Source organism: Ailuropoda melanoleuca, chromosome 3 (genome assembly GCF_002007445.2).
Source record: "Ailuropoda melanoleuca isolate Jingjing chromosome 3, ASM200744v2, whole genome shotgun sequence".
NCBI classification, from domain to species: Eukaryota; Metazoa; Chordata; class Mammalia; order Carnivora; family Ursidae; genus Ailuropoda; species Ailuropoda melanoleuca.
Window position 1 is genome coordinate 83,064,119 of NC_048220.1, and position 19,329 is coordinate 83,083,447.

Sequence of the window (19,329 nt, forward strand, 5' to 3'; positions counted from 1 at the left end):
GAGTTGATGTGAATTTTCCTTCCCTCTGCAGGAGCTAACATCTATGGAAGCTCTTCCATCGGACCCATGACCTCCTCTATCATGGGACAATTGCATCTGATGTTCCCTAAGAGTAGTAGGCATCACTGCTAGGTCTGCAGAGGGGAAGGGATGGGTGAAGGGTGGGCTTGCCTGCAGGATCTGGCAACTTTGGGAAGGTACCCATCTCTCACCTGGTGTCCCCACCTCTCTATCTTGGCACATGGAAAGGTGTCTCTGTCCCCAAGGGAGAAGCCCCAGGGCCCAGGAAGTATAAGGGAGGTTCTGCAGCTGATTGGGGAAGGGACATGGGTTTTTCTCCCTACCCCCATCTGGCCACAGACTATGATCCCAGTGCTGTGCAGTTCCCTGCCCGGAGCCCCCACTGCCCTGCTGTCCCTGCATCCTTCACTGGGTCTATCTAAGGCTGCGGAATCATTTTCCACTGGGGCAAAAGGATACAGCGTTGACTACGATGGACAAGGTCATTGCCATCAGGGCATGTTTATCATATTGTCAGCAAACAAGTGTAAATAAGTAAACGTGGTCATTACAGAGTGGGAGGAGCACTAAGAAGGAAGAAAACTGGACAGCATGGTAGAGAACGAAGTTGGGGAGCACTTTATATCTGGTATCAGTCCGTTTGGGTTGCTATAATAAAAATACCAGAGACTGGGTAGTGTATAAACAACAGAAATTTATTTCTCACAGTTCTAGAGGCTGGAAGTCCAAGATCGGCGTATCAGCATGTTTGGTGTCTGTGACGGCCCTCTTCCAGGTTGTAGACAGCCAGCTTCTTGCTCCGTCCTCACAGGGTGGAAGGGGTAGGGGAGCTCTCTGGGACCTCTTTTCTAAGGGCACTCACTTCACTCATGAGGGCTCCACCCTCATGACCAAGCGTATCCCAAAGGCCCCACCTCCTAATACCATCACCTTGGGACCGGCATATCAACATAGGGATTTGGGGGGTGGGGCGGGTGGACACAAGCATCTAGACCACAGCAACAGTTGCCCAGGGAAGGCTCCGCTGGGGTGTTCAAGCTGAACAGTGAAGCAGGACTTTCGTGGTTGCAGGTCTTAGAAAACCTGCTCAGAGTCAGAGGCACACGCACGCAGCAAGAATGTGTTGGCTGGCGTGGATGAGAATGTCTAGGGGCGGTTCACTTCAGGCCTGGGTGAATGTAGGTGTTCAGGTAAATTTTGTCAGGAATCTCCTCCTCTCTCTCACACCTTCTCTCTTGCACTGGCAGGTTCTCCCCCTGCACATCTTCCGCGCAGACCCCCGGGAGATGGTAGATGACCAGGACAGGGGTTTGACTGGGGTCAGAGGGTCATCCCTGCACCAAACTCTGATTGACCAGGCCTGGGTCATGAGGGCCCCCCTCCCCCAGCAGCTAGGGGGGCTGGTCAGCCCAGCCAAGCAAAATGGGCAGAAGGGGCAGACGACTGAAGGCCCCCAAGAAAGGCTTGGATTCAACTTCTGGAGAAAGGCATGATGGACCAGCAAACCCCACTGATCTCTCTCAGGAATTTCAACGGCGAGGTGCCATGAACCGGGGGGGGGGGGGGGGGGCAGTTCCTGGCAGAGGGAACAGCAAGCGCAAAGAACTAGAGTGGAGAAGACAACTTGACCTGCCTGAAGTGGTCAGGAGGGCCCCTCACTCCCCAGGTGTCCCCTCGAGGTTCCCATGTCTCCTTGTTTCCTCTGTCTCAGCAGCACTGGGACTCAGCATGGCTTCTCGGCCCACATGCTGGGCCCTCCTTCTGGGAGGTCCTCCCTGCTCCCCCTCACTCTGTGGGCTGCCTAGGGTCAGGGATGACCACCCAGCCAAGCAGGCAAGGGACAGAAACTGTCCCCACCACAACAACCAGTGTCCTTGGTGCATCCAAAGGAGCCCACAGACATGTGTGCAGAGACGCGCTCAAGCCCCACAAGAAGCAGAGGACAGCAACCCGATGCGGTACTCTGCCCAGACCCAGAGACTGAGGGATGGCGTGATGATAGGGGCAGAGGCACAGCTCCCCAGAAGGGTCTTCCCCTCCCTCCCCTTCCTTCCTCCCTCCCCCCTTCCTCCTTCCCTCCCCATCTCTGTCTGTCTCTCATATTCACACCCCAATACTCTGTGCAGTCAGGAAGAGAAGTTCTGACAACAGGAAGTCAGGGGGCACATCCTGAGGTCCCCAAGGGCTTCCTGGCACTGACCTCGGTGACAGAGGCAGTATAGCTTCGGGGGGGGGGCAGTTACACGGAGTAGACAGGCACACAAGGAGAATAATAATTACTATTATAATAACAGTATCATACATCCAGGACAAACCCAGATGTCCCAAGCCAACTGCAAAATCCATATGTCCAGCAGAGCCTATGTGAGCAGAGTGAGGGGCTGCCTGCCTGCACCCCCGGGCTTTACTCATACCGGCTCCCTGAGGAGGGGCCAGCCCCTCCTCCTGCTCCCTGCTGAGGCTTTGCACAGGGTGGGGAGGCTGGCACCGCCAACGCCACCCCTCTCTGCTGGGCATGCCTGTACTGGGGAGGTTAGGCCCACCTCCCCTCAGTGACCTGGCAGCAAGGGATGGGTGAGCAAACCGATGAGGGACCAAGTGGTGGCAGCTGTGGGGTGTGGCTCCTCTGAGCCCACTCCCCACCCCTTGCCAGCTCTTCCTGCGGGCCTGCCCGTGGCAGGAAGGGGCCAGAGATACTCATGGCACAGACAGGGCATGCAGAGCGGGCCTGTGGCATGCTTGGCCCACCAGGTGCCATGCACCCGGCCTGGACTGTTGGGCAGCTGTCAGAGGGCCAAGCGGGCAGTGGAGTCCGAGGGGTCCCCCTTGGGCTGGACCTCTGATTCAGTCTGTGGTGGGCTCTCCTGGGAATTGGGCGCTTGGGCTGGCAGCTGCAGAAATTCTGGAAGCACCAGGTCCTCTTTGCGCAGAAGGCCCCTCTGGTCGTGAGCCCCACTGCTCTGCACCCGGTTCAGCAGCTCCACCAGGCCTAGGGGTGGCCACAGAGTCCAGAGGCCCACTGGTGCAGGCCTGCCTATGCTAGCCCACCACTGTCCTGCTGCCCTTACTATGACCACAGACCCCCTAACCTCCTCCCACCCTTCAGTCCCTCTGGTCCCCTAGCCCAATGGGCACTCTTCCAGCCCCAAAGACATGCAGGTCCCTGCCTCAGCTCAAGCCTCTCTGATACCGCCCACCCATGCTCCTGGTCCCTAGCTCCTAGCTCCCGCCATCCCCAAAGTACCTTCAATGTCACAGGTCTGCCGCTTTCCGGTGATACTACTGGGTGCCTCCGCCAGTGAGTTGAGAGACAGTGGAGGGTGGTGGGTGGCCTTGTTCTGGGCTCTAGGCTGGCCGCCCTGTGAGAATGTGTAGTCAGAGCCACAACTGGGAGGGGGGGTGCAGTGAGTCGAAGGGGGAGCCCTTTCTCTCTCACCTGGCTGCAGCACTGGGCTATGTCTCCAGCGTTGGGAATCTTCACACCTATGGCAGAGAGCACCACCATTACGGTTTGCCTCCCACCTGGACCCCTTTCCTTCTGGGAAAAGCCATCTCCAGGGACCAAGCCCCCGGGGCCTTGCTTCTCTACCTGGGTGAGTGTCCAAAACCAGTCTCTGGGCCGCCACCGAGCTCACTAGCTTCCCCAGATCCAGCGGCTGCTTCTCGCCTGGCTGTGGGGACAGGTCAGCAGCCCGCAAGACAGGCAGCCCGCTCCCAGCCGCCCCTGCGCTGCCCCGCTGTCCCCCGGCTCACCAGGCACAGCGCCACCTGTTGCGGGCTCAGGCCATGCTTCGCCAGAATGGGCTGCAGCGCCTCCTGCAGTCGCTTGGTGGGCTTGGCGGAGATCCGCACCACGCGCTCCAGAGCCACCAACTCGACCCTGCACGGGACCCTCGCGCTGCGGAAGGGCGGAGAGCGGGCCCCGCCTCTCCCCCAAGCCACCAGGGACAGGTCCAACAGGGGGCGGAGCCTGAACTGGGGGGTGGGATGACTTGGGGGTGGGCCTTTAGCCCGGGGGACGCAGTTAGCACCAGGCGCGGGACCTGAGAGGGGGAGCCAACAGCCTGAACTGGGACCCAAACAAGTGTTGGGACCCAGGAACCAAGCCTGGGAGGAGGGGTACTCACTCGAAGGTGATCCTGTTCTCCAGCCGCACTTCCTGGTCCGCCAGCACGGTGCAGTCCTGATCCAGGACCAGCGCCTTCTGCAGATGCCAGGCAGGGTCTCAGAGTCCCTCCCTCCCCAGCCCCAACCATCCCCAGGGTCCAAGGGAACCACCTCATTTTCTCCATGGCCCCCACTGGGGCCCCCTAAGGGTCAGAGGGAAGGGCCAATGGGCAGGCAGGATGTAGAGGTGCAGATGGAGTAAGACACACGGCTGGAGTGGGAGCCTAATACGGCCAAGGCCAGGGAGAAGGGGGGCAAGAAGGTTGGACAGCTTTGGAAAAGAAACGGAGTTACAGGAAGCATGGGAGTGGGGTGAGCATGGGATGGTAATGACACTGCTTGGATAAGGAGCAGGCCTAGGTCCTGGATCATGGGGCCGCCTTTTCCCAGGCCAGGCCAGGCCAGGACCTGCCTCCTGGACAGCTGCCCCCTTGTCTCTCAGGCACGTGAAACCCAACCAGACCAGCTGGATGCACTTCCTTCTTCACCACACACCTTTGTTCAGCTACCCGGGCCTTGTCCCTTTTTTGACAGTTGTCCACTTCTCTCCATCCCCACCTACTAAGGACACTTCTCGTCTCCTCACTGCAACAAGAGCCCTTCCCCCAAGACCGCTGTGAGGCCAGAAGGAGGTAAAGTATCTAGCACAGTGCCGGTCTCACAGCAGGTACATGGACAGTAGGCGTCGTGACTACTGCCCCTATAGGCCCCGCTGTCTGCACTAGCCCAGGGTAGGCAGGCAGCCTCCTGCAGGGATAGGCCTATGCTGTGCTGCAGGGACAGGTGGGGTGTGGGTGGGGAGTTATAGTTAGCAGTCATGAATGCCCATCTGGGCTTCAGAGGCTGCACGGGTGGCCTGAGTGGGCAGAGCTCCTCCCACTGCTGCCCTCCCAGTCCCACTCTCCAGGTCCTGGAACTTGCCCTGCACTTCTTACCCACATCCAGAGCTTCACTTAAGCTGTTCCCTCTGCCTAGAAGGTCCTCTCCCGACAGTTCTGCCAGGCAGACTCCTCCCCATCCTCATTCTCCCCTCATCAACAGCCGCCTCTTCTATGAAGCCTTCCTGGAACCGGCCAGAAAAGCCTTCCTTGCCCCAGAAACTCTCTGAAGCTTCAGCTTCTCTTCCCTGATCGCATCCTGCCCTGCTCACCTCCAGCCTGTGGATCTGGAGGACACAGCTCAGGCCTGGGTCCCTCTGCCCACCCACCTGGCAGGGCCTTAGGTCCTGTCTGGGCGAATGAAATCCTGCAGGGTCTCCCTGGAAGGCAGCATTCTTTCTTTAGATCCCGCTCACTGGATGGTTTAGTTTAAAGTGAGTTTTTCCTTAGACTCCTCTTTAAAGCTTAATGCTCGTTTGCACCTCAAGAAATTTCTTCATGGGCTAGGTGCATTTGGTGCCCCTGATGGCCACTTCAAGGATGGCCAGTAGGAACTCTGGGAGTGATGGGGAAAACCCAGCTCTGGCAGTGGTTCTCCCCCACTCTACCTCCCCAGAGCATCACAGTGAAGNGGGGGGGGGGGGGGGGGGGGGGGGGGGGGGGGGGGATACGGATGGGACTTTCATGGAATGAGAGCGGAAGCCTGAGTTTGAGGAGTTAGTACTGGGTTGCTTTGGAGCTCGGCATGGGGGGAGGGGCAGGGTTGTGCTGGGGACTGGAATTAGGAAGGAGTGAGGATAAGAATGGAATTGGGGTTGAGGTCATAGCTGAGCAGAGACAGGAATGGAGTTGGGGTCAGGATCAGGAAAAGAGTGAGAGTTGGGGACGAGGCCAGATTCACACCTGCTCGTTGCCGACCAGGAAGACCTTGATATCAGGTAGAGAGAGGCCTCGTTTCTCACAGATGCCTGCCAGCATGGCACGGATGGTGAGGCCAGGTCGGGCCAGGGCCAAGGAGGCTGTGCCATCAGGCAGGTACACACAGCAGTACTTCCCTGGCCGGCTTTCACTCTCACCCTCTGTGCTCCCAAGGCTCTTTCGGTGGCTCTGATTCGGGGCAGGAGTGGAGGGAAGGTCATGTATACACATTCAGGGACATGCAGAGAGGTACGCAGACTGGTAAACTCACTGGGGCACACACATGCACACACACACCTAAGGGCACACTTCTGGTCCAGCAAAGATACTCCCCCTACAACAACATATCTATGCTCACCCAGACGTAGGGGCACCCAGAGACAGGTCCTCCCACTGACCCACTACACCTGCTGTGCACACACACAAAGAGAACGTACACCCATGCCATGCATGGGGCCCAAGGTGGTGAGGACAGGAAGAAAGTAAGGAGTATGAGGGGCTGGCAGCAGGGAGATGGAAGTGGGGACCATGACTAGGAATGATGGCGGCCCCACAAAGGTGCATGAGTAGTGGCCCTAGCCTGCACTTCATCTCCCCTAGCAGCCGGCTCACCTCAGATTTGCTGTTGACAAAGGCAAGGAAGCCGAGGTCCAGACTGGCAGACGAATTGAGGGAGCCCTGGGACTCTCTGCGCAAGGCCGAGTTTGGGGCCCCACCTGCCAGTTCTAGGGGAGAGGGAGCAGTGAGCAGAACAGCCCCTCCTCCCTACACCCCCTTCTCCACAACCAGGTGGACCCCGCTGGAGCCCTACTGCAGGGTTCTAACGCGACTTGGGACCATGGGAGTGTTGCTACTGAGGGGGCTTCCCAAACTTCTGCTCTAATCTGGAAACCAAACTACGGGGTGGGGGGGACGTGGTGGTCACAGGGACCTCTATTTCGGTTTTCACAGATTTACAGACTGTCTATGGGACAAGTAGGAGGAAGGAGGAAATTCTCAAAGTTTGCCCAAACTCCCACCCCTACTCTTCTCTGTAGCCTCTGACCCTCACCCCTGCGGAAAGACTTGCGCAGCGGGCGGCCCCCAGAGCCCTCAGCAGACGGCAGGTGCCCCAACTCCTCCACGCCCAGAGGCAGCGACTTCCCGGGCTTTAGCTTCGGCTTCTGCGGGTACAGGAAAGGCGCTGGCACCCGGCTGGGCTCCAGCCCACGTACAGACCAGGGGCACAGCCCTACAGATCTGCACCCGGCCCCCTGCTTCCCACAGCCCCTAGTCCGCACCTTCCTCGTGGAGTCAGGGCTGCCCGGGCTGGAGGAGCCAGGTTCCCGCAGGGGGCGTCCCTCCGCCTCCGCCAGGAGACACTCGCGGTACAGCGGGGACTTGACGAAGCGCGCATAGCTGTCGAACTTCATCAAGTTGAAGATCTGCCGGACCAGCGCCAGGGCGGTGAGCCGGGGAGCGAGCTCGGCTTTCCGCCGGCTTACCTGGCCCAGCCCTCAGGTTGGTTGGGTCTCCAACCTGGAGGGCGAGGCCCTAGCCCCTCCCACCCAACTCCTAGGTCCTCCCCGTCCCCACTCTTGACTCAGCCACGATCTCAGCTAGGCTCCGCCTCTAGCCCCTGCTTCACCGCAGCCTCTGGTACCGCCCTCTGACCCACGCCCTGCCCCTGCATTTTACTTTGGTGCGGGCATCCAAATTTGCCCTTTTCAGTAACCCACTCCACCCGCATCCTACCCCCTACAATCGGGTTCCGCCCCTGGATCTGGCCCCGCCTCTTGAGCTTTCTTCCAAGGCCACGCCCCCTAGTCCCAGGAGACCCAGGAGACACCTGAAGCTGCTGCGCGCGGAACATGTCCGGTCGGGGTTCTGCCAGCACCTCCTCGCCTAGCCAGGCCTGCCGGTCGATGTTCACTGGGCTCAGCGCCTGGCTGGACAGGAATTCCTGGTAGATATGGCGGGCTTCCTGAGCAAGCTGTTGGAGGGGGGACAGGAGAAGGTCAGGGACATGGCCCAGGCTCTGGTCCCACCGCTCTGCTCTAGCTCCCCTTCCCCCACCTGCTGGGTGTCGCTGGCCGGGATCTGCTGGAAGCGCTCGCAGGCCTTCCAGAAAGTTACGTTCTCGGCGCTGAACTCCTTCTTCAGGAACTCCTGGTGCAGAGGAGGAGGAAGTCAGAGACATAAAGACCCAGTCAGGAGATGCGGGCAAGGACTGGGATAGAGATAGGGCCAAGAGGCCAAGTCAGGCAGATAGGGCCAGACAGACAGATGGGGCCAGACTGGAGGGCACAGAGAGAAAATGAGAGGCAGAGACGAGTTAAATTCCCTGCTGAGAGAACAGGAAGAAGGTGCCAAAGAAGGGCTGGAGGAGGCAGCTGACAGAGGAATCCCACTCTGGCCAGCCTGAAGCTCCATCCATGTCTTCTACCATGCCCACTGCCCACCCCACCCCCCAAACACATACACTATAGTGGCCACTGCCATCTGCCCTTCCAATCCCACCCCAGGGCTTACAGTGAAATAAGCCAGCCCCAGCGGGTCCTGCAGCAGCCGCTCGAAGGAGAGGCCCCAGCTGGCCACAGGCTGCTCCTCGGTGGGGAAGGGGCTGCTGGGGCCACTAGGGAGGCTGTGGATACTGAGAGAGCTTCCTCGGCCCTCGCCCTGGCCCTGAGGCCCAGCCGTGCTGCTCAGTTCTGTAGGTGGATGGACAAGTGGTGGTGAACCCTGTGGCCTTCCCCAGCCCCTGGCCCAACCCCATCTCTAGGTATTTTCCCTGGGAAGATAGCAAGTAACAGAGGTGTCCCCACCCTGTTTCCACATGCCCTCCCCCACCCCAGGCAAACCTCATCCATACCCTCTGTCACTTACCTCCATCTGAGACAGCCAGAACCTACAAGAGACCCAAGGTAGGCAGTCAGAGCAGAGCCCAGGGTGGATTCTCAAGGGACAGTTCTGGGCTCAGGACCCAGGACAGGAGCTATGTTCTCCTCCCCCTGGAGGGCCATGTTGGGCATTCCCAGCCAGGTCACTGCTTGCCCAGCATTTTGTTCAGGCTCCCCCTGGCTCCCCTTCCATCATGTGTTGACCACTGCGTGCTGGGACTTACGCCAGTTACTTTCCATTTGCCCCTGGATCCCTCCTCCCCCAGCACCTGCTGGGTAAGCCCAGGTGTGCAGCATGGAGGGTATCAGCAGAGACTTTGAATCTTGTCTCTGCCATTTACTAGCTGCGTGACTTGTTACTTGTTTATATTCATCGGCAAATAGGGGATGATGATAATAATAGTAACTTATTTCCTGGGACTATTGTGAGGATCAAATCAGTTTAAGACATTTCCAGCATCTAGAACAGTGGCCAGCATATGGTAAGTGCTGTATCAATGTTTGTTGGTGTCTCTATAGCCAGTGATCTCTTTGTTGGAACTATTTCCTCTTGGAGAGGAAGATCCTGAGAGACCCTGGGCCCCACCCCACCTTAGCCTGGTTCCTGGATGCTATTTTATACTATAGAACAGTCATTCTCAGGCTCTAGTGTGCATTGAAATGACCAATAGGAGCCCATCTCCGGAGATTCAGTCTCAGTAGGTCCAGAATGGGGCTGGAGACTCTCCCTTTCTAATAAGCTCTTAGGCAATGCTGATGCGCTGGCCCATAGACCATGCGGTGAATAGCATTTCCGTAGAGACCAAATCCATCCTCCCCTCCCCGCCCCCCACGCACAACTCCGACTTCTCTGGGAATCCCAACCATTAGTGAAATAGAAAAAAACCCTCCTTTCAAAATGACTCTTGCAGTGGTTTCCCTTGGTCTTCCTACCTTCCTAGCAGCTCCTCCAGCTTCCTCCTCATCCCTACCCACGCAAGGTGGCACCTACCCTTCTCTGACTCCGTCCTGGGTCCTTTCCCCCTCCCACATCTCCCCAGATCCAAGACCACGTAGCCACCTTCCTACTAACATCTCTGCGCAAATGTCCCACAAGCCCTTTCAACTCAGCCAGTCCCAAAGGAAGCCGCCTCTGCCACCACCGAACAGTTTCCCTACATCCTTCCTGTCTTTCTTCCCACCACCTGGGCTCAATCATCCCCAATTCCTCCCCTCTCCCCCGGCGTCCTGTATTCTCACTAGGCCTGTCACAGGAGTTTCTACCACCTGTCCCTTTGTTACATCCCCACTGGAAACAGGTCTGCACATATCTGCCCCAGGAAGCCTCTCCCTGCCCTCCTAGCTGGAATCTCCCTCTTCGCTCCCCACTCTCACCTAGGAACGCTCAGGTCCCACATCTGTGGGCTAGGGCTGGCCTGTAAATATGGAGGACATTATTAATATCTTGCCCCTCTTTTTTTTTTTAGTGGGCTTAAACTGACTGAGCCACCCAGGAGGCCCAAGATTGTTTTATTTTTTCATTTTAAGTTGAAAGGTGTTTCCCACATTTAAAAATCAGGAGTTTTACATAAATTCCTGTGATGCCTCAGCTACCCAGGCTTCTTTCCAGCACGACAACGCTGGCTGGCACTGAGCAGCCACTGCCTTCTCTGGAAGGGGCTCGTGTCCTCCTCAGAGGTCTCTGAGGCTAGTTTGATGCATTTCTGTTACTTATGGAAGAAAGTGCTGCCCCAGACTGCCTGAGTTCCAATGTGTGCTGTGTGCTCTTGGACAAGGCACGACAACTCTCTGTGCCTCCATTTCTTTCTCTATAGAAATGGGGCAAATACTTCTGACTTCAAAGGGTTGCTGTGACTAAAGAAGTTAAATATACAGATAAGGAGCTCAGGACACTATCCGGCACGAAGGTTACTGTTACTGCTGTTGTTACGTTAGTATTGGTGTCTGACCCTGCTCCACTTCGGAGTTTGCTAGCCCTGTTACAGAGGAAAGAACACAGGGGCTGGGGTCTGTCAGACTCAGATTCGAATCCCTCCTCTGCCCTTTTCCAGTTTTACGGCCTTGGGCTCCTCCCTGAGCCTCCTCTTCCGCTTGGAGTGTGGCGGTGAGAGGTTGCTGAAGAGCAAAGAAAATTTGTGCAGACCGTGGCTGGACGTGGAGCCCATCTGCAGGTGCCCCCCTCCCACCCCCGGCACCCTCGCCCTCCTGCCTCTGCACCCCCCATCTGATGGCTTCTTTGCTTCTTCTAGTCAACTCCAGCAGCTGGCTGCTGGAGAAAGTCCCAACTCCCAGGGTGTGCAAGGATGACAAATTGAAGCCCAGGGTCCCTCCCAGCCTCCTCGTTCCATTCCTGGCAGCTGCACTCATGCCACACCTGCCTGTGCCGCCTGCTCGGGGGCTATTGGCAACCTCAGCGCTGCTGTCACCAACCTCTGCCGCGGGCTTCGGGAAGCATCCGGCCTCCCCCTCTGCGGTGGCCACCTGGTCCTCCATCCCGCCTCGCACACTGGCCTCTCGCCCCCCCTGCTCTCCGTCCCTGCACTCAGCCTCTCCCTAGCTCAGAGCCCCCGTGGTGGCTGGGGCAGGCCTGGAGCCGTAGACAGGGCACAGTCGCCTGCAGCTGAAGCCAGCCCACACTCCTGTTTTGTTTTATTCTTGACATTATGTTGAATTGACTGTCGGTGTCTTTAGGCCGGCTCCCAGGTCGTGGCCATGGCCGTGGCCGTGACCGAGCTCCCTGCCCTGCGGGGTAGAGCAGTTGCTGAAGCTCAGCCTGGGCCTGACGAATGAACCCCTTCAGCCTCCCCCATTCCCCTCCCCCTCACTCCACCCTACACTTTATCAAACTTTTCTAGGTTCCCCACACCCCTTCTCACTCCGGTTTCCTGCTTTGCTGCTTTCTCTTGCTGGGTACTGCTCCCGCTCCCTTCACTGAACTAACTGCTCTCCAATCTCCGCTCATTGACTCCGGTCACCTCCAAAGACCAGTCGCCCCGAACCCCTCTCCATCACACTTCGCCCGCCCATGTCTAGGCCTCTCTCTCCTTAAAATTTGGTAGCTCCCAGAGGGCAGGCCCGGTCTGTAGAGGGAACCAACCTGAACTCCCTCCCAAGAAGCACCCTCCTTGCTCTGGTGCTAATGAGCAGCCGTGAGGGCCCTAGCAGCCCTCCTCTGCCCTCCCATGAGGCCCTGGCACTGTCTTCACCAGAGATCCTTCACCTCCGAACGCCCCATCTCCGTGGCCCGCAGTTCACCTTGGCCAGTCCCTCTAGCCCCGCTGGTTGTTGATCCATAGAGGTGGGGTTGAGATGGGGTAGGGACAGAGACCCGGAGGTGGGAGGGAGTGAGGATAGAGTCTAATTTCAGTTCCACCATTCAAGGCCAAGTAACTTCCTCCCCTGAGCCTCAGTTACCCCCCGGGTAGAATGGGGCTCAGCATCCCCAGTGTCTTGGGGCTGCTAGGGGGAGGGGGCAGGTGTGCGAAAGCAGCAGGCATGCAGCTGTCAGGGGCTCCGCTGACCTCACGCCGATGCCTCTGCCCGGGGCTCCCACCTGCCCAGTGTCCCAGGCCTGGGGAAGTTGTGCTGAGCAGGGCTGGCCTTGCGCCACCCTGGCTTGCCTGAGGAGAAGTGGTGGGTGAATGGGAGAAAAGGGGAAGAAAGGATGAGGAAGGGTGTGGTGGAAGGTGACACCCCTGACCCATGGTTGGGCCTCAGTCTGCCATACTTTTTTCTTGGGCCCTGGAAGAGCCACTGATGTCTAAGGATACTGAGCTGAGAGTGGAGTGGCCCAATGTTTCTGAGTTCCAGTTGTGTGACAGGCTCTCCCTGCCAGTACACATCCATGTTCTCACTTTATCCTCAAATCTTTATCCTGTGTAGCAGGTGTTATTAGCCTCATTTTACAGATGAGAAAACCTAGACCCAAAGAAGTCACACAGTGGGGAAGTGGCTGAGCTGAAGTTAAAAGCCAAGTGTACCTGACTGGAGCCTGAGGCCTTCCCTCCACCAAGCTGCCTCCCTGGGCAGACAGGAGGTGTACAAGGGGGGCTGGGAGGCCCAGGGCCTCAGCCCTTTGGATGCAGGGGTCCAAAGTCACTCAAGGGTAAAGGGCCCAGGGGATCCTCTTGAACTCTGGCCTCTGGAGACGTCAGACCTCCAAGGGAGGGCCAATTTACATAGCATCTTCTGTGCTGGGCACTCTGTACCATCATCTCATTTCATCCTAGTTTGGGGAAACAGAGGCCCCAAGATCCTCTCTGGGTATATGCACAGAGAACCCTGGGCGCCTGGCCCCTTCAGCCTGAGCCCACCCTGGGGGGCTGAACCCCGGCCCCGAGCTACACCAAGAATTCAGGGAGACCTGTAGGAGGCTCTGCCCTGCAGTTCTCTCCAGGTGGGAGGGCTGACTGGGCCCCCTGAGAGTGACAGGATATGTTAACCACCACTCTGCAGGCTTTAGGCCCAGCTTCCCTTAGGCCATGTCCCTGTACACACACCCTGTGTCTTCCCACATCCAGACCCTTCCGCATGCCAGCCCCTCTTCCAGATGGCATATCCTTTCAGGAACTTCATACCATGATGCACAAAATGATCCATCAAGTCAGTTTCCCTTCCCAAGTCCTCCGCAAGCGTTCTCTACCCTGGGCCCGTGGCTCTTACCCAAATCTGAATTTTATTCTGGTATTTGTACCCATGTCTTTTGTGCCTTGCCGGACCGGGAGCTGCAGGAGGGCAGGGGCTAGGGCGATGGGTTTGTGTCTCCAGTGCCAGCACAGAGCAGACCTATGGAGGGGCCATGGACTGAATGACCGACTGCATGAACAAATGAAGTGGCAGTCAGGCTTGTGTGGCAATGTCTCTGGGAGGGGGCTGGGAGCCATCTCTAAGTGACAGGTTTCATTGCGATTGCCTGACAAGCTGAGTGGCAGAAAGATGAGGCTGACAAATGAAGCCGCCTCAGCAGGGAATGATGGCAGCCGTGGGTGGGGGTGGTGGCGGGGGGAGCTCCACTTGTTGGCCGCCTTCAGCATGTCATTTATTCCTCTGAGCTTCCCGGGGCGGGGGGGGGGGGGGTGGCCTGCTGCACAGGTGCCTCTATGCGCATTCCTGCTGACCCCTGTCCTCCCCTCCCGGTGTCAGCCGAGCATGACCTCAGAAAGCTGACCGATGGCCAGCAAGCATTCCAAGAGGTGACATGGAGAGTTCAGAACAGACCCAGGAAGGGCAAAGATGAACCTGTGTGTGATGGTTGCTGCAAGGAGCCAGGGCATCTGTGAGCTTGCCAGGGCTAGGGGCAGAATGGGTGCCCTCCCTTGTCTGACTGACTTTGGGGTAGAGAAGTCATGGGCTGACGTGGGAGGGGCACAGGCTAGGTCTGTCTCAGTTGCCCTCCAGTTCTGGGCACTGCTCAGAAGCAGCATCCCAGCTACCCTCTAGGGTGGGCATGAGAGTGGGCATGGTCCTGCCTGGCCCGGACACCTGAGTGTCATGCCTTTGGTGTTGGAGTGCGAGGACCTTAGGTTCTTGAACTTTCAAAGTTAGGTTGATGGTAAAGACAGTGAGGTGGGACTGGGCCAGCTTTGGTGGGGTTTGCCTCTCTCCCACTCAACTAGCCTGGGGCTGGGCAATAAAGAGACATTGGAAGAAGGAGAGGTGGAGAAAGGTCTTGGTAATTAGGAGGCAGGAGTGTGAGTAAAACCTCAGCTTCTGAATGAGGCAGGGGATCCTTGAAGAGGGGTTGAAAATGAAGGGAGGCATTGGGCTAACATTTACGGAGCCCCCACAATGGGTCAGGGGCCTCGTAGTCATCATTTCACTTAATCATCTTAACAAGTCTTTGAGGCATGTTCCAATGTCCTCATTTTACAGGTGAAGAAACTGAGGGTCAGAGAGGACCCCTAGTAAGGGACAATGGAGCCAAGACTGGAACCCAGGTCTTTCTAGACCCATTGGTTTTGTCCCATAGTCCTAGGCTAGGGCTAGGTTGGAGGTTAAGACACTGTCTGGCCTTCCTGGAGTTGTTAGGAGGGGCTGGGGCTCTGCCAAGTGGGCTGGTACCCTAGGGAGAGAAGGAAGGCCCAGCACAGTCTGCCATATCAGCTGAATGAATAATGAAGCTGAACTGTCCGAGCACGGCTCTGATTTGGAGGCCAAGCAGCCAGGGAAAGAGTTTAGGGGGTGGGGCAGTAGCAGTAGCCAGGGCATCCGAGCACCCAGCTACTCCCACCTTTCCTGGTAGCCCAGGAATAGAAAAGACAAGCAGCACCAAGCTGACCTGACCCTGCTGACCCATCTCAGGCTGCCCAAAGACTACTCACTCTGCCAGGAAGCCTCTGGAGCAGGTCCAGCTGAGGGGCAGTGACCCACTGAAGGTTACCCCTTACCTGACCTTGGGCATCAGGACAAGGGGGGGAAGGCCGAGGCTAAGTCAGATGTGGGGCCCTGGGCCACTGTGGGGGTAGGCAGGGGTCAAAGGGCATGCCAGGTCTCCCTACTGCTCTAGGATGCAGGCAGCCCTGGATGGGACAAAGTGGCAGGAGAGGGAGCAGTGGGGACCAGAAGCCTATGCCCAGTGTACTCTGCTCTCCTCTCCAAGGTTGCCCCAGGTCCCCAGCAGGGCCATCTAGAAGGTCCTAGAGTGAAAGTCCCAGGTCCCCCTGCCTGCTCCTGTTTGTACCCAACTTCTCCCGGCTGCTGGCAGCATGCAAGCTCTTGCCTAGCCCTGCTGGCTGTGCCTCCTGGGCTCCACCCTGGGTGTGCCCACCCCCTCCCCACGGGCCTGGCCTGGAGCCCACACTCACCATGCGCCCGTTGGGGACACCCAGGTGCTTGGGCTTCCCCGGCATGCCGCCGCTGTTCACGGGTCCCTGCTGTGAGGAGTGCCCACCATGGGGACCGCGGGCAGCCCCGGCCAGAGCTCGCACGGCAGCAGGCAGGCAACAGAGAGAGCCCGGCTCTGCTCCTGCGGGCCCTCACATCCTGAAACACCAGCTCACTACCTCTTTTCTCTGCCACAGGAAGTGTCTCTATAGAAACCGAACCACAGAAAGAAGCAAGGTCTAAGAGAGCGAATGCCTCTTCCTACACACACACACACACACACACACACACACACACACGGACACGCACACACACGCACGTTCACAGGCGCACACACATGCCACCAGTGCACCCTTGGCAGTGCCCCACACTGTCACCAGCACTTCTCAGAGGCCTTTGTGTGCCCAGGAAGGAGCCCAGCCTGGTCTGGCCCAGCCCAGGGAGCTCCAAGGTCACGTCTGAGCACACACTTAGTCACCTTTTTGCACCCTGGCGGGGACTTGCATGAACCTGTGGACATGCGCGCTGAGTATGCACACATGTACGTTACTCAGCACACACTTATCTCACACCTGCTGAGTGTGTGCTGCACATGTGCACACTCAGTACCCCCCCGGGCAGTTGTGCACATGCAGAGTGACTGCCTCTAACCCCAGACACTGCCCAGTCATGTGCCCAAGTGTACAGACAGATGGACACCTTGCACGCACGGTCATGCACACACAGACTATTCAGGTGTGTGTGTTCTAAACACATAGTCTTGCCCTTCAGAAGAAACCCCTGGGTGTGTATATCTAGTCTCCTGGACAGGGGCACGTGACAGGCACATAAGTCCTCAGCCACCCCGGTGACATGTGCTCACCCACCCGGGCAGGGAGTGCATCGATGGCGTCTGTGTGGGATGCTTGCGTGTTCATTCTCACTCACACAAAAATCCCACCATGGTGCAAGACCGTCAGCTGAAGAGGGACACCCTGCCCTCCCAGACGCAGCCCAGGGCCGGCCCTTAGCCGGAGTCCTCTGTCGGCCTCTTTCTTACCTAGGCATGCACCCACTAAAAGGACTTGCGTTTTACCTGACGCATGGGCTTAGTGCCCTCAAGTCACCCACCGCTCTGGTTTGGGCCCCTCTTGGGTTTTCTACCCTCTATCCTACTATCGCCTTCTAGGGCCGTGAGCAGAAAATGACTGACTCTTCACCAAGTTCATGTCCTCTTCCTCTGGGCACATGGTTAAACTTCAATTTCCCAGGCTCACTTGCAGTCAGGAGTGGCCTGTGACTAGTCCCACCAAGTAAATGTGAATGAAATGATGGGTGCCTTTTCCGGGCCAAGACTTTCATGCACTGTGTGCCCTCCACCTTGTCTCCCTCACCTTTAGCTGGCTGGATGCAGGAGATGAAGGGATTGTGGGGCCACAGGAGGAAGGAGACAGGGCCTTTGTATTAGGGCACAAAGGGAAGGCACTCAACAACCAGGAACACTAGCTCTGCACTGTTATGTGAGTGAGGAATAATTTTTGAGCCGTTATGCACATTTGAGTCTATTTGTGACAGCAGCTAGTGCTACCCGACTTCATATACCTCTTCACCCTGCCCTGACTCTCCTCTTCCCAGACACCTTGCTCCAGGCCCCCCAGATAGAGGGATTCAGTCAGACTTGGTATGTGTACTGGGGGTTGCTTTTGGGCCCGGAGCATTGTCTTAATAAGGTGCGCGACAATGGCAATGTGCCTGGGAGGGGTTTATAGGGTGTGTGGTGACAGTGGCGACTGCCCATCCATCTGCTGTGCTGTGGATATGGGCCTAGGTTTCATGAAGGGCTTAACCGTTTACAGGGTCTTCTCCCAATACAACTTCATTTGATCCTTACACCCTCTTTGTGGGTGGTGCTTGTTATTTCCATTTTACAGATCAGGAAACTGAGATTCAGAGAGGAGTGAGTTGCTCAAGGTTACACATCGAGTTAGATACTGCCAAGTTGTGAATATGTGTGGTTGGGTGCCAGGAGCTGCACCTGGGCCAACGGTTATCTTTCTCCCCAAAAAGGCCCCATTACAGGCTCTGACCCCTGCTAAGGTTAGCCTCTCCTCTCCTCACCTCTCCACTATGGATGCCAATTTCAGCTCTGACCACATCTTCACCCCAGGGACCCCAGTCAACCCTGGGACTTCCCATTTCTTATCCTTATCAAGTTTTCTCCCCTCCAGCGCTCAGAACGCTGTTCTCAACTTCTCTCTCCCTGGCTTCCCACAGGGATCAGTTACTGATACCTAGTCTCTCTGTGGGAGATCTGATCCCCCTTCCCTCTGGAGACTTGCCTGGATCAGGCCTTGCTATCTCTCGTCTGGTCATAACGACCTTCTATTCAGTCTCCCCACCCTGGGAGGGTAGTCCCCCCCTCCAATCTCTTCTCCTCACCATAGCCAGAAAAACCCACGTTGGCCACTCCCATGTTTAAAACCATCCCATTGCTTTCTACAAAAAGGCCATGTTCCTTAGCTGGAAATTTAAGGTCCTTCAAGTTCTGGCCTCTGCTACACTCTCCCCCACCTCTCTTCAATCATTCCAAACTGCTTTCATCCCATATGCTCTCAGGCATCCCTCTGGGCCTTTGCATCTCCTGTTCCCTCTGCAGAGAATGGCTTTCCCCCTGCTGGTAAACTCCTACTCATTCTTCATGACCCAATTCCAGGTTCTAGAACAAATATTCATATTTTTACTAATTACTTATTAATCACTTCCTTTGTGCCAAGTGTGGTTCTAGATGCTGGGGATTCAGAAGTGACCATAACAGGCAAAAATCCCAGCCTTCCTAGAGGTCTAGTGGAAGGCACATATCCTTGTTTGTATAGATATAGATAAGTCTCTGGAAGGGAATACTCTTTGGGAGGGGAGTGGCAGGGGACTTTTGTTGTATTGTATGTCTGTACAACATATATGAGCGTATTACTTTAATAATAAGCTGATCAAAAATATGTGATCCAGAAAAGTTGTCTCAGCACTAATCTTGAGTAAGTTCACTCATTCAAAAGGGCAGATTCTTGAAATAAAATAAAGGAACAACCAACCAACGATTCCACCCCCAACCCCGTGCTCTGTAACAGGGGTTATTAATTCAAATAGCTAGAGGGGCCGGGCACGTGCTATAAATTAGTGGCCAGCGGGGAGGCTAGCTCAGCAGAGGTAAGGCCTTTGTAGGGCCCCATGGGCGTAGTGTGGTTGGATCTCCAGATTTTCCTGGAAAAACCAGAAATTTGGATTTCTGATGTTAAGTCTGTCGATTTAAAAATTATCGATGGGCTCCTGCGTGGCTCAGCCATTTAAGTGTTTGCCTTCGGCTGGGATCGCTGCTCAGCGGGGAGTCTGCTTCTCCCTCTCCCCCGTTTGTGTGCTCTCGCTCTATAATAAATAAATAAGATCTTTAAAAATTTTATTATTATTAATAATAATAACATTATTATTTTTAAAGATCTTATTTATTTATTCGACAGAAATAGAGACAGCCAGCGAGAGAGGGAACACAAGCAGGGGAGTGGGAGAGGAAGAAGCAGGCTCGTAGCGGAGGAGCCTGATCTGGGGCTCGATTCCAGAACGCCGGAATCACGCCCTGAGCCGAAGGCAGACGCTGAACGACTGCGCCACCC

At 56.6% G+C, this 19,329-nt stretch overlaps 1 protein-coding gene across 3 annotated transcripts; it reads right to left on the reverse strand.

Moving 5' to 3' along the window:
* Positions 1-2,282: 2,282 nt before the first annotated feature.
* Positions 2,283-15,869, reverse strand: RGS14 (regulator of G protein signaling 14). Of its 3 annotated transcripts, none has more exons than XM_019808932.2 (15): positions 15,667-15,869; positions 8,850-8,871; positions 8,496-8,674; positions 8,040-8,132; positions 7,813-7,956; positions 7,265-7,408; positions 7,036-7,147; positions 6,597-6,709; positions 5,970-6,173; positions 4,149-4,225; positions 3,775-3,901; positions 3,611-3,692; positions 3,458-3,504; positions 3,266-3,371; positions 2,283-3,010 (listed from the first exon to the last, which is right to left on the reverse strand). In XM_019808932.2, exons 1-15 carry the CDS (start codon positions 15,709-15,711, stop codon positions 2,808-2,810), a joined length of 1,698 nt encoding a protein of 565 aa, XP_019664491.1. In that variant the 5' UTR covers positions 15,712-15,869; the 3' UTR covers positions 2,283-2,807. The 3 variants fall into 3 exon arrangements, with proteins under 3 accessions (XP_019664491.1, XP_011234270.1, XP_034512559.1); XM_011235968.3 differs by having other exon boundaries at positions 3,266-3,380; positions 15,667-15,867; XM_034656668.1 differs by lacking the exon at positions 8,496-8,674 and having other exon boundaries at positions 3,266-3,380; positions 15,667-15,864.
* Between the last annotated feature and the right edge of the window lie 3,460 nt (positions 15,870-19,329).

Bases quoted from the DNA above. Each gene is read 5' to 3' on its own strand.
- RGS14 (XM_011235968.3), bottom strand. From the start codon at position 15,711: ATGCCGGGGAAGCCCAAGCACCTGGGTGTCCCCAACGGGCGCATG. The intron at 3,505-3,610 runs GTAGAGAAGCAA...TCTCTGCCATAG, and splicing joins GGTTTTGGACACTCACCCAG to GTGTGAAGATTCCCAACGCT. The intron at 3,381-3,457 runs GTGAGAGAGAAA...ACATTCTCACAG, and splicing joins TAGCCCAGTGCTGCAGCCAG to GGCGGCCAGCCTAGAGCCCA.